This window comes from Anastrepha ludens, chromosome 4 (genome assembly GCF_028408465.1).
Source record: "Anastrepha ludens isolate Willacy chromosome 4, idAnaLude1.1, whole genome shotgun sequence".
Taxonomy (NCBI): domain Eukaryota; kingdom Metazoa; phylum Arthropoda; class Insecta; order Diptera; family Tephritidae; genus Anastrepha; species Anastrepha ludens.
Window position 1 is genome coordinate 10494111 of NC_071500.1, and position 19529 is coordinate 10513639.

Consider the following 19529-nt stretch of genomic DNA (forward strand, 5'->3'; position numbering starts at 1 on the left):
GGATGACGTCGTTCGCATCCCAAAAAATCATCGCCATGAACTTTCCGGCCGATGGGAGTGTCTTCGCCTTCGTACCACCGTAAGAAATCCATTCTTTTGACTGTTGCTTAGTTTCTGGTGTGTAATGAGGAAACCAGATTTCATCAACAGTGACAACTCGACGTGAAAACTCCTTCGGATCTCGCTTAAATTACTCCAACACTGCTTCGAAGTTAACAGCCGCATCCGCTTGTTGTTGCTTGTGAGCAATCGTGGCACCCCTCGGGCCGACAATTTTTCCATCGCCGATTTATCATGTAAAACAAGAATTGCCTTTCCGGTCGACACACCTATGGCCTCTGTTACTTCACGCACCTTCGTTCGGCGATCAGCGAGAATCATGTGGAGAACTTTTTTAATGATTTCCTTGGTAAGCATGTCTGCCGGGCGCCTTGGTCGATCCTCATGAAAAACGTATGTTCGCCCACGTTTAAATTCGTTGAACCAATATCTAACTGTACTCATAGATGGCAAAGTGTCCGCATAGACTGCACCCAAAGTTGCTTTTATCTCTTCACATTTTTCCCCATCCAAAAGAACAAAAAGCGAATTACCGAACGATACTGTTAATTTTCCATCTGAGCGAAAATCACGAAACACGCCTCACTCGAATAGCTGCCAAATCTAAACTAACCCATCAACCAGTCTGAAATTTATTTTGCCGTCGTTTGAAAGATGGCAGCACACGATGCTAATACCAACTTCCCTCAGGAACGCCCTCTGTCATCAAACATGAGTACTTATTGAAGCGTCCTCGTATATATATATATATACATATATAAGAATTTATTAATACAATTATTATTATTCAAAATCAATCATCATCATCATGTAGCGATTACAGTTCAGAGTGAGCTTTAGCTTCGTCCACAATCCTCTTCCAATCTGCACGGTTCATAGCAATAGACTTCCAGCTCCTAACTCGTAGCCTTTTCAGGTCGGCTCTGACTTGGTCAATCCAGGTTAACCTTGGATGACCTCAGGCTCGGGTTATTAGGGAGTTTGTTGTTAAAAAGGATTTTTGAGGGCGGCTGTCTTCCATGTGCCCAGTGTGTCCTAACCCTAGAAGCCTTTGGGATATAATGTGTTTAACGACATCTTCTCCCCGGCATAAGTTCAGCAACTCATGTTGTTGTATCAGCATAAACATTCCCCATACATATGTATATGGGGAATGCTGTTGAAATGACAGTCCTTGGCTGGATATAAGTCCGGGTCGTTCTGGTAACGTAGAACCGACTGTCGTGGGAACGTTCAGCAACTCATCGTTGTACCGTGTTCGGTATTTTCCATCTTTGCGGCGTACGGGGCCAAACACCCTTCGGAGCACTTTACGCTCGAACACTCGTAAGCTTCTTTCGTCTTTGCTTCTCATTGTCCAGCGCTGGCAGTATTATTGACTGGTATCGGCGGAGTTTGCATTCGCGAGTTAGCAGTTTAGACTTCAGCAATTTTGTGTGGGCGGAATATGCTGTGTTTGCTACCAATATTCTGTCTTGTATTGGGTCGTGACTCCTGTTGTCACTTTTTATTAACAATACAAATATTTGAAGTGTAGAGCTCCCTCAAAGATAAATGTCCCGATTTCGATGTTTTCCGGATTTCGCCTATCTGCGCTGCGCAAGATCTTCACATATTTAGTTTTGTCTTCATTTATTCTATGGCCTACTGCTTTTGCACGACTTTCAATGTTGCAAAATGTTTGAAAGAGATACCTTTTGTTCCTTCCCACTATTGCGATATCGTCCGCATACGGGATTGTTATTCCTCAACGACTAAGAAGGTTTCCAAACCTGACTTCCTTTCTTATCGCATTGTGATGAAGGAGGTTAAAGACAGTCGTAGACAGCGAGTCGCCCTGTTTTACGCCACAGGAAATTTCAAAGGGCTTTGACACTGTTTGTTGTATCATACAACTACTGCGCTAGTCAGAGTTGTCACTACCAACTGAATGAGTTTCCCGCTGACACCCAAGTCGGCAAGCGCTTCTGGGATTTTGTCTCCGAGAACACTATCAAAATGAATGAGTGGTACCCGAGTGAATGGTACCGGGAATTGTCTCTTTCGGAGTTATTGAAAGTTCTTTGTAGTCACACCAATTGATTATTCACCATTCGTAGCAGTTCGTCTATAACCAAGCTGCCCAAAAGGGGAGAGGAGCATAAAAATTCTTCTCTTTTTCTGTTGAATTTGGTTGCCAGATTCATAACAAGCGACCTCCAAAAACCATTTATCAATAAGTTTCATTTTTTTTTTTTATTGGCGCGTACACCCTGTTTTTTTTGGTGTTTGGCCTAGCTCCTCCTCCTATTTGAGGTGTGCGTATTGATGTTGTTCCACAAATGGAGGGACCTACAGTTTCAAGCCGACTTCGAACGGCAAATGACTTTTTATGAGCAGCTTTTTCACGGCAGTAATAGACTCAGAGGTTTACCATTGCCTGCTGAGGGGCAACCGCTACTCTGAATGGTAGTCGCGCACTAAGTTTCATCAGTTTATTTGAAAATCATAAGTCATTTGCGATCCGCTTTACTAAATCGTATGTCACATTCTTATTCAGCGAGCCTGAAAGCGTCCAAGTCTTGTTTCTTCTTTGTGTTCATTGGCATCAACTACAAGGTGGCACAAAAGTAATCATCCTATTTATTTTTATTTGAAACACTTTTTTACTAAATAAAATTTGAAAAAAAAAATTGCAGTAATGGAAATCTATATTCTGACCTTTACGCGCTCCAGAGCTTGTCCGTTTGTTTACTGCAGCTGTCTGGTCAACAAGTGCCAAATATGATTGAGAATGATTAATTTTGCGCCACCTTTGTTTTATTTAGTTATTCAGTCTACGGAGGGGATTTCGTAAAGACTAATAAGACTTATTAATTTAAAATTTAAAATAAAAAAATATTTTAAACCAAATTTTGAAATTGCTCTCTACTTCTTACGCAACTCTTTGAAAAAGTTATATATGGAGTTAAAAATAAAATCCAAATCCTTTATTTCTGAGTTTTTGTGTATGAAAATGATTTAAATTTGCTGTAGTAGGACACACTAATTGAAGCCAAGTTCTTCTCCCCGTGATCTTTCTAACTTAAAAGAGAATTTATTCTTTTTAACCAGCAGGCAACTTGTCAAATGCTTTTAGTACCAGTGGGGGGGGATCGGGTACTTTTTCCCCCGGGCCCGGAGTTCTCAGAGGGGCCCGGACTCGAGATTATACGTATTTATATGAATTAGACATTATTGGAAAGGGCCCGCATTTTCAATTTTCCCCCGGGGCCCGGAATTTTCCCCCGGGGCCCGGATATGCTCTCTACGGCCCTGGTCCGGTGTCTGTGATTTTCGCCGTCGCCAACTGAAAGGGTTCAAAATACTGCCGCATAATCCCCTAACGAACATTCCAAGGCCCCAGCTTCTCTGCTAAGCAATAGTTCTTGCGCGAAACTAATACAGCAAAAACTGACTCCAAATTTTCGTGATATCTCGACACCCAACAATAAGATAAATAAATAAATGGACAAATTTTATTAGTACACACTTTCAAATCACAAAGCAAAATCAATAGCTCAAAGCAAATGCATTTTACTATGCAAATTTGATACCACTCACTCACTGCGTTCTGAAAAAAGGCATTATTAAAACCCCAAAATCCCTATTAAAACAATGGAATTCACCTGGCAGCTGGCTGTTGACAGTAAAATTAAATTGCCCGCAGTTGAAAACACTTCAGAAATTAAATACGACAACGAACATAAACAAACCACAAACAAAACGCTTTGCTACCGCAAGTAAAGTGCCGCAGGTTAGACGAAATGAGTGGTGGCAACGCTCCAACTGGCGCACTTGATGAAGTCATAAAGCTGCTGTCACCCTTTTCTCTGACGATAAGTGGCGCACAAGTAGCTCAATGCATCAACAGTCGCGCATTGTAATTTCCATGCACATACACACCTACATATGTATACGACACGTGTATACATGCAAGTGTAATTGAAAATGAGCAATTGAGGAGAGTGCTCCACTTCCCCTTGAGCAACGTTGAAGGGTTGTTTTGAATGAACCACATTTGTAATTGTGTGTATGTGTGTATATATATGTGTGTGTGTGTAGCTATATCCATAAAATGGAGTCAAAATATTTGCATACTTGACGCGAGGTAATCACTCTACCTACTTTAACGCATAGAGACACACAACCAGCTACAGCTATTCGGGTTCAACTCCATTTTGCACGGCTTCGCTACGCAAGACGGCATTAACGGCATCCATTACCACGCTCATGATGTTGTCGTAATGTTCGTGCCCGAGGGCGAATGTGGGGGCGGATCTTTGTACGGTTATGAGATTGGGTAATTTGCTTACGATTATAACGGTATTTGCATTGTATTTAAACACATTTTGCATTCTGTGAGAAGGCTGAGTAACAGATTTTTGTGGGCGTAGTGATGAAGACGATGACTCCACTGGGCATTAACACTCTCATACATATACATATGTACATATATACATATGTGTGTATGTATTTAAACGCATGAGTCTACTACCTAAACGAAAATAATTGTGGGAAAGTTAAATAGAAATTTGTACAACAAAACCACTAATTTAAGGTGGGGTTTTACAAGTATCCTTGTTGTTCTTGTTATTGTAACTGGGATAAATGCCTTTTTAAATGAGAACGTAATTTATTACGGTCAAAATTACGCTGCTATAACTTCAACAACTCAAGCAAAAGTTAACAAAGCTCGTCTTGAATAAAAAAATTGTATTACAACAAAAAAAATAATAAAAACACACGCCAGGAGTGAATCCTCACGACTTGTTAGCGCTTCTGACTTGCTCTTGGTTATTTTTTTACAACCACCAGTTCACTGTTGTTGTAGTTGGAGGCAATTGTGTAGGCGCAAATGTGATAAATATGAAATGCGATTATTGTGGTTATTGTTTCAGGAAACAATCATCCAGCTACCAACGTTCAACTTGTACATACAAAGCTTTTAGCTTTTATCCTGGTGGTTACAATCGCTTGATGAAGCTTATTAGTGTGGGCATACAAAAGTGCCCATATGATGTACAAGTACGGTGTGTAGTCTTAGCGATTGGGGAGTCCACGCTTGGCGTGATTTACTTGCGAGGAAATGAAGTTTGAATTTGACGATGTGTTCGCTTAATCTTAACAAGCCGGAAAAGAAGTCAGTAAATTTTATTAGTATAATTAAGTTATTAAGTGAAGATTTACTGATACTTTTTTCTGAAAGGAACTGCTGAATTGTTGTTGTTCAATTGGTTAAAACCTGCCTAAGGATGCAATTGTTTTTAAGTTAACTTTTGATATATTCTAAGCCAGACAATTCAAACCCGTGTACGCGATTCTCTAAGGCTTCAACTGTAGTTATTCTCACCTACTATACATAATTGGGAAGTCTATGTAATTTAGTAATTTAATAGAAGAAAATTATTTGAAAGCAACATTTACTAATCTAAAATCCATAGCCATTCACAGTGGCGTAAACAGGGACGAGGAGTCTGGGGGGACTTTTAGTTTCAGTTCATGAAAAAAGAAGTGCAATATAAATCTGTTTTTTAGAAAATTTTCAAAACTCCGTAACTTTTATTTTAGAAAAGTTTGACCAAGCATTATCTTTGGACTGCCCTTCTGGCAATGGTAGGAAAAGAGGATTTGTAGTGAGTGCAAAGGCTCACGCCGTAAACTCAGCTTTTAAATAGAATGTCGCCAGTTCAGTTAGAGATATCGCCAAAAAGGTTGTAATCTCTCCTGGATTCGATGAAAAAGTGCAGTTTACATTTGTCAAACAAAATAGAGTAGCCACATGACCCAAAAAATGATATGACACGTTGCTGCCTTAATTTTCTGGTGGAGTTGTGAAGGAAAAAATTTACTGTACTTATATATACAAAAATATGTTAAAGCTACCTTTAAACAATTTTAAGAAAAATGATAAATTTCCAAAAAATATTATAATATTAACGTGTAATACGGCAAGCGCTTTGCCAATGTGGTAAGCTAGTGAAGCCTGTACGAGAAGGCCTATTTTTTTCCAATCGATGTAAAAATGTCGCAACTTTTGCAATTGTCAACCATTCGAACTCTTCGGATTTTGAGGATTTCATGCGCGCAAAACTGTGAAAAAACCGGCATCAGCGAAATCAGCGGTGGAAGAAGAAAGTTCGCTATTTAATTTACGAGGGCGGTTCAATAAGTACTCGTGTTTGATGACAGAGGGCGTTCCTGAGGAAAGTTGGTTTGAGCATCGTGTACTGCCATATATCAAACGACGGCAAAACAAATTTCAGACTGGTTTATGGGTTAGTTTAGATTTGGCAGCTATTCGAGTGAGACGTGTTTCGTGATTTTCGCTGAGATGAAAAAAGAGCAGTGTCGTTCGGTCATTCGCTTTTTGTTTTTGTGCGGGGAAAAATGTGAGGAGATAAAAGTAAAGTTGGATGCTGTCTATGGGGACGCTTCGCCATCTATGACTACAGTTAGATTTTAGTTCAACGAATTTAAACCTTGACGAACATCCGTTTTTGATGAGGAGCGACCAGGACGCCTGGCAGACGTGGTTACCAAGGAAATCATTAAAAAAGTCCACGACATGATTTTCGCTGATCGACGGACGAAGGTGCGTGAAGTAACAAAGGCCATAGGTGTGTCAACCGGAACGGCAATTCATATTTTACATGATAAGTTGGCGATGGAAATATTGTCGGCCCGATGGGTGCCACGATTACTCACAAGCAACAACAAGCGGATGCGGCTGCTTCAAACAATGCTTTTTTTTTTTAATCAATCCAAACATTAATGCGTTAACCAGTAAATGTTTTATATAGAGTATCTAGCAGAGAGAGTTCTCTATAGGTTTCCCCGACACCGGGATCACCCTTATCAAATAGACAAGCCAACACTGTTTTTCGGAATGAGGTAAGAATTGGTTTACTGGGTGGTTAAATTTCAAAGGCCGACGTTGAATGCGAACCACACCTAAACATGAAGTTTTTTTCTGTCCCTTTCTTTGACATTTTTCAATTTCAGACTAATTCAATTTAAACTATGGAAAGATATATAATCGAGCAACGCGTTAGAGTTATTCAGGCTTATTATGAAAACGGGCGTTCAAATCAAAATGTATATCGCGCACTTCGCGATTTCGTGATGAGGCACATTTTCACCTCAGTGGATTCGTCAATAAGCAGAATTACCGCATTTGGGCGAATGATAATCCAAGAGTGATTGCCGAAAAACCAATGCACCCACAAAGAGTGACTGTTTGGTGTGGTGTATGGGCCGGCGGCATCATTGGGCCGTATTTTTTCCAAAATGAGGCCGGTCAAGCAGTTACTGTGAATAGTGTTCGCTATCGTGAGATGATAAAGAAATTTTTATGGCCCGAATTGAAAGATATGAATGTGGGCGATATTTGGTTTTAATAAGACGGCGCCACTTGTCACACAGCTAACGAAACAATGGCTCTTTTGCGCGAAAAATTTGATGGCCGAATAATCTCACGTCGCGGCGATGTCAATTGGCCGCCAAGATCATGTGATTTGACACCGTTGGACTTCTTTCTTTGGGGTTATTTAAAAGAAAAGGTGTACGTCGATAAGCCAGCAACAATTCAAGAACCAAAGGATGAGATAATTCGGCACATTAATGGCATTGAACCTCAATTATGTGTCAGCGTCATCGAAAATTTGGACCATCGGATGGAGGTGTGCCGCCGAGGCCGCGGCGGCCATTTGGCTGATATTTTGTTCTATACATAATTGAGTTATACCAGTATTATTATAATAAAGAGAAGTGACAAAAATTTTCTAAAAACATTGTATTTTATTCAGAATTAACACCGGCCCTTAAAACTTAACCACCCTTTATATAAAATTCTACTTGAATGCCTAGTTATGTTCCGCTTCAATGGAAAGTAGCACAAGTAAAAAGAATCCTCAAACTAAGAAAAAGCGCTGAAAAAGTCGAATCATATGGCCCATCAGCCTATTGCCTCTAAAGTAATGGAATTCCATTTCCTCAAAAGAATGACGCCTACAATTGAGGAACGAACTATAATCCCAAATCACCAATTCGTTCGTGAAAAAAACAAAAACACAGTACCATCGAACAAGTCGATAGACCCATAAGCGGCATACACAAAACATTTCAAAAAAAAATATTGTATATAGCCTTTTTTTGATATATCTCAAGGCTTTGACCCCGTTTGGCATGATTGCTTATTCTATGAAATAAAAAGACACTCTACCAAAAAATTATTACATTTAAAAAAAATTTTTAAAAAATTTACGTAATTGATATTATATTTATATTTATTATAATACAGAGAAATAACAATCATTTCTTAAAAAAATTGTATTTTATTCAAAATCAACACCGGCCCTTTAAACGAAACCACCCTTTAAATCGAATTGAACGTTTCTACTACCTGAGACAAGAAGCCCACCGATATCACGCTTTCTAAAATATCTCATAATAACAATACCGTTCGAAAATGTATATAAAAACTTTGATTATTATGTTAGTTATTGAGTTCTCTGCTCCTTGGTTATGAATTTTGCGGTCTCTAAGTGGCAAGTGTAGGTGCTACTCCCCTGCACTGCACTAGTCTGAAGTTATAATCGAAATTAGAATATAGAAGTATTAAAATGAAGTTCGCGCAGAACCATATGTACTCATATGTATGTGCAAGGGCATGTAAAATCTTCCACCACTTTATCGTATTGCAGCCAGAAGCTGTTTCTATGCCAGGAACCTTCTGCTACATTTAACCGGCTACCCGTGCGCCAACAACCTTATCGAAAGCGGAGCGCGTGCAAGAATATGTTTCACCTTGTTAGCGCCTGCTAGCCGAAAGCGTCGACAAACACAGAAGCCCATAGTCCAGATAAACAGCCAACCAGTCAGTCAGCAGCTAGTCTGTCTGAACGTATGCAAAAATTAGTTCCAGCTGTAACAGCCATGTGACCATTTTAAAATCATTATAAAACATATCAATTTTGTTAGGGAGTGGGAGTGGAACGTTGGCGGGGGGAAATAAAGTTAATGAGCTGCATATGATTTTGGATGAAACTAAAGTCTGAATGCATGTACATACGCGTGAGTATGTAGTGAGCGCACATCACGGACAGCAAGGACGTATGCGGCACGAATTCGTGCATGGGCTTCTTCAACGCCAGAGTACATTGATGGCACGCTTCTGTGTAGATATGTTAGCGAAATTGTTTTCGAATTTCAATATTTTTTTGTTCATTTGTGCGTTTCGCACAACGAATTTCCTTACAAATCACATGTCGGCAATAGACAATCACCAAATCGCCAAATCGCACACCCTTGTTGACTTTATTTAACCGAGCATTTCGAAGAAATTTATGCAGTTTACTGTGGGATTTTTTCCCATGCGCACGGCACAAGCACAAGCAGCAAAAAGAAAAATGAAAAAATTGTTTGGCGTGGCGAATTCCTACAGAGCGAAACGAATTCCTTAGCACTTTCTGCAGCGAATATACATAGTTCCTAGTGCTTTGGGGTTGTTGCCACTTTCGTTGAACCGCTAACAAGCACATCACTTACTACTTACAAACTCATACTCATACTTACATATTTATGTAGATAGATAAATGCCTGCGCGATGATGGCTCACTTACACACTCGCGTTGCACTGCACAAATGAGCCACGGCAAATTACGTTGATTTAGCGTATCCAAATCGCATTAGGTTATAGAGAATTCCCAGCGGATATATTATATATAACTTACTGGCGCTTCAATTTGGCCGAGCTCATTGAATTTTTCGCATTGAATTGCTGATATCCATATTTATCAATTGATATGCGACTGCGTTGCCGCTTTGTTCCCATGATGCGATTATGTTTTATGCTTTTGTGCTTGGGAAATCTTTTTTTCTGTTTTTTGCTTTGCTCAACTAAGCAACGAACGATTGCCGTTTAAGAATAAATAATTTTATTGTCCTCGTTCACAGCTCATTACTGCACTCGCCTGCAAATATGCTACCTTTTAAATGCACTTTTCTGCCGAACCTGTTTGGCAGTAAGCGCGAGGGGGTACGAGATTTATTTACCAAGAAAATTTCGTAGATTTTGATGGTAAATTTTTTAACTGTTAATGCTTTATCGAAGTGTTAGAATCGAAGCGTGTTATCGCTTGAATGAACAGATGGATTGCGAAACATTTATGCATTTATTTATCAAATACGCAACCAAAAAGTAATTTTTAGTGCTTGAGCTTAAGAATACCCACCTTAACACGTTCGCTGTCCCCATATAACGACGTCACTGAAACGCTCCACGCTCAGTGATTTTTTTCAATATTCTTTGGTTCGTTGGAACTAATATTGCAGATATGGGCTTTTGAAAGATGTTAGAAAAACAATTTATACAAAAACAACAACAAAAAAATTGCTCACATGTGATTCACGAACGCACGCGACCAAGTTCAACGCTATACGTGTACGTTTTATGAATCATATAAGCGTCAAAGAAAATGTGCTCACATGCGATTCATGTGAACGTACCCGAACAGTTTCCGCGTTTAAGTTTTATCAAATAACATGTATGTACATTACATAAACTTACAAACCAATTAATATCAGGTCAGAACCAGGTAGAATTTTGCCTTGTATTGTAACTTTCTCGACTAAGTTTTGCTAGAAAATTAAACTGGATTGACGCTTATCTAGTTCATACTTTACAACTAAAAATGTTCAGTCTGGCAGCATAGTAAAACAAACTTTAGTGAGAGGTCCGTTAGAAATATTTGTCATAGTACAACAACAACTGATAATACCAAAGGGTTCTAGAAGACTGTGAAAAAAACATGGAAATGTGTCCATCCTCGTCAACAAGTGTTGGCATTTGGTGGACTCTGCTGCCTTTTTGATAGGCACCAGTTTTCACCAACAAATGCCATTCGACGAAGTATCAATAACTTTGAACTTATTTTGTGTTATTTAATGAATTAATTATTTTAGTTTTTTATGTATCCGTGGACTACTGCTATTTTTTGTTTGTTTTCACAATTTTTTGTTTTTGTTTTTTTATAAAAAATTAAATTCTGTATTTTTCATTGATAACTCGTTTTCTTATAAACTAAGACAGGAGCAAATACAAAAAATACAAAATAATAATAAAATTGATAGATGAAATCTCGTTCTGAGATATTTCGACTGTGTGCCACTGCTTTTATTTCGAACTACTGAGTAGTATTTGCGTAATATTCAGTCACACACGCCTAAATTGAGTCATTACAATAAATGAATCCCAATTATCTTCCTCTTCTTTATTAGCACAACAACTACTTAAGCGATTTTGGCCAAGTTCAGCAAAGTGCAGCAGTCATTTTTTCTTCTTCTTAATTGGCGCTATAACCGCTTACGCGATTTTGGCCGAGTTTAACAAAGCGCGCCAGTCGTTTCTTTCTCGTGCTAACCGGCGCCTGTTGGACACACCAAGTGAAGCCAAGTCCTTCTCCACCTGATCTTTCCAACGCAGAGGAGGCCGCCCTCTTCCTCTGCTACCACCAGCGGGTACCGCATCGAATACTTTCAAAGCCGGGAATGGCCAGGACGATTCTTCTGCATATGGTTCAAGCAGCTCACAACGGCTGGGATTAGCCCACGTATCCTCTGGGTAGCTTCCGAACATCCGTTCGGGAGTGAGCTAACGTGAGAAGGCGAACCATTCCAGGATAGCTGGTTGTGCGTTGGGTTTGGGACCCGCCACTTAAAAACCCCCCCAATGAAAAGTTTAAAAAAGCAGCAGTCATTTACTCTAAGTGAAATGAAGACCTTCGCCGCTTGGCCTTTCTAACGCAGTGGTAGCTCTCCTTTGCCACCAACATCACAAAGTACGCCCGCTGATTCTTCAGATTTTTATTTGCTAAAAATTTCATACAGCTCATTGCTTCATCATCTACTCAGTCCAAAGTAGCAATTGTTGGCAAGACAGATTATTCGCGATTATTTATGGTGTTAGAACTGGTTGCTAAGTCCTCTACTACGTCAATATTATGACTGTCGTCAATGACTTGGCAGCCAAGATGCGGGCATGCTGGCTGTGATTTTTTTTAATTTGTTTGTTCTCAGTACTCTCGTCGTACCCATTCCATTCGGACGATTGTTGAGACCAGTACTATCAAGATTTCCGGTAAGCTCATAATTTTATGGCCTTAAATCTGTCTCGAGAGATTTAGTTCTGCAGCTCGAACAATATTCGCCAGCACCAGAATAAATTATTTTTAGGGATCTTTTCCAACATCGGGTCGTACATAAATTTACCAAGCCTATGGCAACACTGATAAATTCTAAGTTTATTGGTATTAAGAATACCGATTCGGCGCTGATCGTTGCAAATTCAAGAGTCATATCTCTTGTTGGGTAATGGAATGTTACTTTTGCCGCCGGAGAGTTCGGGGGCCTTCATGTTAACCATGTCTTCCACTGCTACTACCATTTAGCAATATGGAGGTATGAATTTAGTTACCAGGTCATTCTGATTCTTACATGAAATCGTAGAAGTTTCAAGCGTTTTTTCTGCCGGCACATATTTCAAGTCTCACTCCCTCTAATTTCTTCGAATAATACGTCTTGCTTCTTTTCCTCCGAACGGTTCTCTTTTCGTGACCAATGGAAGCGTTTTTGGCTCCACGGCGACGTGAAATTCTTCATGGTGCCTAATATTTATGCGTGATCATCAAAATCTTATTTCTGCTTCTGTGGCTCTCTGCAGGGATCGGGAAAAATTACGCAATTGCTCGTCGTTGAGTCGTTTTGTTGAACAATATTTTCGGAAATTAGGAGCGAGAGTAGGGTAATAAATCTGCTGGCACTCTGTTGTGATTGCAGCTTTCCCGCCAAGCTTTCTTTGTGATGTTAACACTCAACTTTCGACGCACAAGAGCTCAAAAAATTCAGAGTCAACGTAAGGTTTTAATGACGTAGGTTTATTTAAAACAATGGAAACGTGGCTTCTTAGGTTCGTAGATCTTTTCGTGCTGAAACCTAGCGCCACAAATTATTATGTTTGGGTCTTGGCGAAGTTGAAGCTGGCTGTGGTAATAAATACCCTTTTTTACCCATCGCGGCGACATTTACTTACTGGCAAAGCCTCTTTACTACCAACTATCTGACTCTGAACTTATCGCATCTCTGGGTGATATCCACCAGCTGGACAAGTGCCCCTTGCCCACTAAGAAATCGTAGTATTTAAAACGCTTGTCCTGATCGTCAGCAAAAGCTGCTTTGTCTGCTCTTCTTTGCTTTTCATCGAAGTCAAAAAGCTACGGAAACACCCAGGAACATTTGCGACGTGTATGGAGAAGATGTCGTAGGCGAGTCTATACCACGAAAATGGTTTGTAAAATGTTTAAAAATGGCGACTTTGACATCATCGACACGTCTCGCAGCGGAAGGTCTTCTGAATTCGATGAAGAACGTCTCACATCACTTTTGAAGGAGGACGGTCGCCAAACCAATTGTGAGTTGGCGGCAAAAATTGGAGTGAGATCATAAAAGGATTCTCAATTACCTTTATTCAATTGGATTCATCGAACAATAGGGAGCCTGAGTGCTTCACGAGCTCAACGAAAAAAACAAATAACGTCGCTAAAAATCGCTTTTTGTACCGAATTGTCACGGGAGAGAAAAATTGGTGCCTATACATCAATAAGAAGCAAAGAAAGGAGTGCGTGGCTCCAGGAGATACAGCAAAGCCGACAGTCGAACCGCATTTTCTTCCAAAGAAGGTCATGATATGTGTTTGGTGGGACTGGGAGGGCATGGCGCACTGGGAAATGCTCGAAATGTCACGGTCAACAAGGAGCTCTACATTGCCCAGCTCCATTGCTACAACGCGTTAATGAGGCAATTTGACTGAAAATACCTGATCGACATGGTCAACCCATACGCCTTCACGGCAACGCCAGACCCAATAATGCACAAGTAGTCAAAGCCGCACTCGAAGAGCTCGAATGGGAGGTCTCTCATCATCCGCCGTATTCTTGCTCCGACCAATTACCATCTTTTCCGCTCCTTATCAAACCATCGTTACCTTCGATACAAAAGAGGTACTCAAAAACTGGCACATTTTTGACAGAACGGCATCAACAAATTGGTCGAGAGTTGAGAAGGGGTTATAAACAGCAACGGCGAATGTATTATTGATGAACTTATTGATATAATTATTGCTTTTTGTTTAAATAAAAGTATTCGGTAAAAACGCTATGAACTTACTCCCCGACCTAACAATATATTTTGACTATACCTACGCGGAAGTCTGTCAAAAACTTTCACCCCATCCGTGAACTTTTTCTCATATAACTCGATTAGTTGCGGATATTTAACTTGAAAATCAAAATGAATCTTTCGTGTTTGTGGAAATCATTATTGGTTTCCATTTTGCGATGCCACGCTATACCATAAATTCTCTCCGCTTCCTGACATATGAGATGTATAAAATCGTGAGCAAGAATACTCTGAGACTCCCAAAACAATACTTTTCGTCTTTAAGTTGACCTTTTGGTAGTTTAAACAAACAGTTCTTAATTACTCGACTCGATCCACAACCTGTGAAATGTGGTGTCCCATGTTATACGACTTTATGAAACCTTATTACGAGTATTATTTTGTAACTCCTTGCCTTAGAAGAGTATACAAAAAAAATTATAAAAAGGAACATTTTTTTTCAACATTGTGTGAGATTTATTTGATAACATCGAGTGCATTAATTCGAATATTATTTACATATATATCCTTGTGTACATTTAGTTATAATATTTGCTTTCGAGAGCTCTTCAAATTTAATATAATTATACGTACATACATATATTTATTATATCATATATATAACTACATTTATGCTCCTAAATATCTTAGCTAAGTAAGATTTATTAAACATATTTCTCGTTTGTTAGTTCCAGCAACTTCGCTCTAAACTTAGAATTGCACTACACAACTAATTCAATAAATATCTATAAGTAAATGAAAACATGATTTTTAAATCCTCATTAAATTAATATCACAAATCGATCTGTGTGCTCGCCGAAAAACCAAACATGCAAGCGTAACACGTAACTGCAATCAAATTAGAAATATCCGAAGAAATGCTTCGATCATTTACCGACGTTCGCAACGCGCGCCGCTTGATGGCGTACACTCCCGCTATTGACTCGCTCTGGGCTTTCGCGCCGCAACGACCCAGTCGGTGTCACTTGATCGCTCTCCTTGTCCTGGTGGGCAGTCATGTGCCGCGTGAGATGATGACGTTCGCGGAAAGTCTCATGGCACACTGGGCAGCGCAATTTCTCTTCCCGCTTACGCCGATTTGGATCGCAAGCGACCTCACTCTTGTGATGCGAACGCATATGGTAGACGAGATCGCTAGTCATGCGGAAGCTTATATTGCATTTGGCGCAAACATTTTGCGCTGTCAATGAGAATGTGGACGCCAATGTTGGCGGAATGAGTGTAGTGAGAATTGCCGCAGCCGCGGGATGCTGTGCGATTCGTGGCAGTTCAGGTGACGCAACAGCAGTGAAAGGGTGAGGCGGTCCACCAGGGAATGGAAATGCTGAGTAATTGTGAAGAAACTCTGGCGGCACGCCGACCTGATTGGAGTTCACACCGTTGGTGGCCTGGCCCGGTGCATTGTTGCTGGTTGCGAGTGCTGCCGCAGCTGTGGCATTCAGTGGCGTGCGATACAGTAGTTGCTGTTTGAGCCGTTGCGCCTGAAGCATATGCACGTGATTGACTGAGTGGAATGCGCCATTGAATTGGTACTCAGGTCGAAAATTTTGGTAGATAATATTTGGATTGAGACATGGCGCCGAACTGCCGCTGCTGCCATTCGAGAGGCTTCCGTTGCCATCGCTGTTGGTGCGTGGTGGCGTTGTGGCCATGGGCGGACTCATTGACGAACAGCTCAATTGATCGGGACTAAGAGGTGGCGCAGGTTGCGACACAGGCGACTCTAAACGCATGGAGCAGACTTTAGTGAATGCGCTTTTTAAGGGCAGCCCCTCTGGCGACTCTCTGTCGGCAGGAATGACCAGTGTAGGGTCATCGTAAATGCGCGGCGAGCGGATGGTGATCTGTGGATAGCGGCGTGCCTCTTGTATGTTGAAAACTGACTCAATCGGATTGATAGGGGAGTGGTGTGTGTGTGGCTGCTGCTGCTGCTGCTGATGATGATGATGATGATGATTTTGTGGTGGCGAATTTTGTGTGGTGCGCGGTGATAAGTCTGTCGGATATTGATGATGTTCAGCATATTCTAAAAGACGTGCCTGCTTATCGGTCTGCTTCTGCTTGAAACGTTCGTCGGGCATCATCAAAAAAGCCACATCGAAAGAGCGTTTTAATGTCGTTTTACCATTGCTCAGATGCGTTGCAGTCGGCACAGGTGAAACTTGTGTGTCATTGTTGTTGTTGTTATTACTTGCAAGCGGGCTGAGCGACTCACTTGTAGGCGTTGTCGAAACGCATAAGTCCGCGCGTTGCGGTGACGGCAGCGGCGGTGTGCCCTGCTGTTGCGGCTGGCTAAGGTGGTGATTATTATCCATGATCATGTTCATCGGATTCCGTAATGCACACTTTGATTTAAATGCACTTTTAACACGCACAAACTGTGTTTTAGTAGTTCTTTCTTTAATGTTTGCTTGAATAAGCGCTTCACTTCTGCACTGCACTTGCATTCATACACTTCTAAGAGAAAGTTTGTATATGCAACACCTTCTTTGGTGTGTTTTTTTTTCACTTTTTCAAATATTGGCGTATAATCACTTAGCTATTCCATCCGGCAATTTCGAAATCCAATAGCAGACTGGTGCCGCGCAACAATCTGTTCCTGCTTAAGTAGTAGCCAGGAGCACTGAATCCAACTGGAGTCTTACAAGCCACACCAGCCACCACCCATCATCACGGCCAGTTGGACTCTTTTGTGCTCATATTGTTGCACTCAAGACGCGTGACACTCGCACATCTGTGCGAATTCTATTTGCAATGCATTGCGCCACCAGCCCACCCTCTACTTACAACAACACTTCGGCAATACGTTCACTAGCAACACCCTTATGTTGTTCACTTTATGTGGAATAGAAACAACATTGTACGCGCTCTCAGAGACTGTTGCTTACCACCCTTGCGGCCCTGTTTGTTGGATGCTCTGTATTTTTTCTTGTTCGAAAATAGTCCATCTGTTTTCGAAGTTGCCAACATATTATCCGGTTTTATGATTTCGAGAGAGTAAAAAATGTGAGAGCACTTCTGCTTTCTGCTGGTTGGCTGGAGTTTGTACTCGTAGCTATTTGCATGCTGTGTGGCGTGAAAATAACTGTTTTACTTATTGGGATAACTAAGTTTTCATTATTCTTATATTTTCAGTGAATTTTTGGTCGATGGTAGTCATACGTTAGTAGATCAGAAGGCTTCAAATCGCTCCTATAATAAGCTGTGATGGAGTACTGTATTAAATATTGAAAAGTTTGACTGTAATACTTTTTTGGAATTGTAAGGCTAAACTTAAATTCGAGTCCCTATCCTTGTGTTCGTATGACAAAGCAATTATTAAAAGATCAGCAAGCGCACATATACCCATTGTCTTTCGCATATTTATTGCTTTTATTCTCCGAAATTTATATATAACACATGGACTGAAAAGCCCCGGGCCTAACGCGTAGATCACACTAGTTGTACTACACTCACGTCTTTTTCAGAAGACTCTTCGTAACAAATGTTAAAATTTCATGATATTCCACAGGGTCCGGCACTCGAAGTGTAACCAATTAAAAAGGCCATAAATTTAAGTTGGAAAATTACTTTTACTCAATTCAAAGTAAAAAATGTGTGAAAATAATACAAAATGAAGAATCAACTTACTTTTGCTCGATATGGCCACCTCTTGCCTTGACTATGACCTTGAGACGGCCGCCGTAGCCGAATGGGTTGGTGCGTGATTACCATTCGGAATTCACAGAGAGAACGTTGGTTCGAATCTCGGTGAAACAGCAAAATTAAGAAAACAATTTTTCTAATAGCGGTCGTATGGCGTCGAAACATGGACGTTAAAAACAACCCGACAACGCCTGCCGAGGGCGACCGCCGTTGGAAAAACCTTTTAGAAAATGTCCGAAAATTCGAACCTGTGAACTTTCGAATAATAGTCACGCACCAACCCATTCGGCAACTGTGGCCGCCGTCCTAATAATTTCGACTAATCCCGGCAGCGATCACTATCGATCGAATTGCTACGTATACAGTACGAGGGTTGCCTTTTATATTTTGCGACTTTAGTTTATATTATTATATATAACATTTCCACTTACGAGCTTTATCTGTTCTTTGTGGAACGCCGACATAAGGAGTTCGCACGTGACCGTCGATCTTTGGAGGATATATTTCGTGAAGACAGTCGAAAAACGCCAGAAACAATCGATGCTGTGCGCCATTTAATAAAGCAAAATCGTCATGTGATATATCGCACGACAGAGGTCACCTTGGGACCAGCATTTATTCAATATTTTATGAGCATTTGGTGTAAACGAATCTGGACCTATGCATATTAGCTGGAAACAGAACTGCAATCGATAGTACGGCTGTTCCAAGCGCCTCAAAGCAAATGGTCGCCTTTTTTTAAATTTCGTCACATCGCATCTGTACCACTAGAAAATCTTAAAACAGTCAGTTCTCAGTAGTACGCAACCATTTGTTCGGAAGAAGTTTTCGGGGAATTAAGGAAAACCAACCGCTGAATACAAAGTATTCTTCACCAAAGTATTTCCAGCTCTCGATTATCAGCTTTTACAAGAGACTTTTCGAGCACTTAAAAGCCTAAGGTCATCTGCTTTCCAGCTTTGATTTGCCACCTAATGACTTATTTTTGTTCCCGAACATCGGAAGCTGTTGGGGACTTTAAACAGCTCGTCTTGGAGGTATCCACTTCTGAGTGACAAAAGAGCTTTGAAAAGAGGTTCAAGCGAATGCAGAAGTGCACTGACTTCCAAGCACAATATTTTTTAGTTTTTATTTATTGTATTATTATAATTTTGTATTTTTATAATTGGAGGCAAAATATAAAGGCAACTCTCGTAACTAAAGCAACAAAATTATTCCAATTCGTTGAGGTTTAAGTCCCCAAACGCCATTGATTCATTCAGACGACATCCCTACGCCAAATAGTCCAAGATATTATAGGTATCGTCGTTGACTGGGCCGAATTCACGCGATGATGGCCGCCAATTTGAACCATCTGAGTCAAATCAGCTTATCAAACTCGTCTTGATTCAATTGTTGCCAAATTGAAATTGACACTCGTAAATCAATAGAACTAAATAAATAATTAAATTACACATTGAAATATTAAAAAAAAAAAAATAATTTCTAATCTTAAACTTGGAAAAATATTCAGAATATAAAGTTTCAAGGGCCGGTGTTGATTTTGAATAAAATATATTTTTTTTATTCGG

General features: G+C 40.3%; 1 protein-coding gene across 1 annotated transcript; it reads right to left on the reverse strand.

Moving 5' to 3' along the window:
* Positions 1-14936: 14936 nt before the first annotated feature.
* LOC128861444 (uncharacterized) lies at positions 14937-16640 on the reverse strand. The gene has a single exon (XM_054099582.1). It carries the CDS (start codon positions 16638-16640, stop codon positions 15180-15182), a length of 1461 nt encoding a protein of 486 aa, XP_053955557.1. The 3' UTR covers positions 14937-15179.
* Positions 16641-19529: the final 2889 nt, after the last annotated feature.

What these genes read in the sequence shown, in the direction of transcription:
- LOC128861444 (XM_054099582.1), bottom strand. Translation starts at nt 16,640, where the DNA reads ATGAACATGATCATGGATAATAATCACCACCTTAGCCAGCCGCAACAG.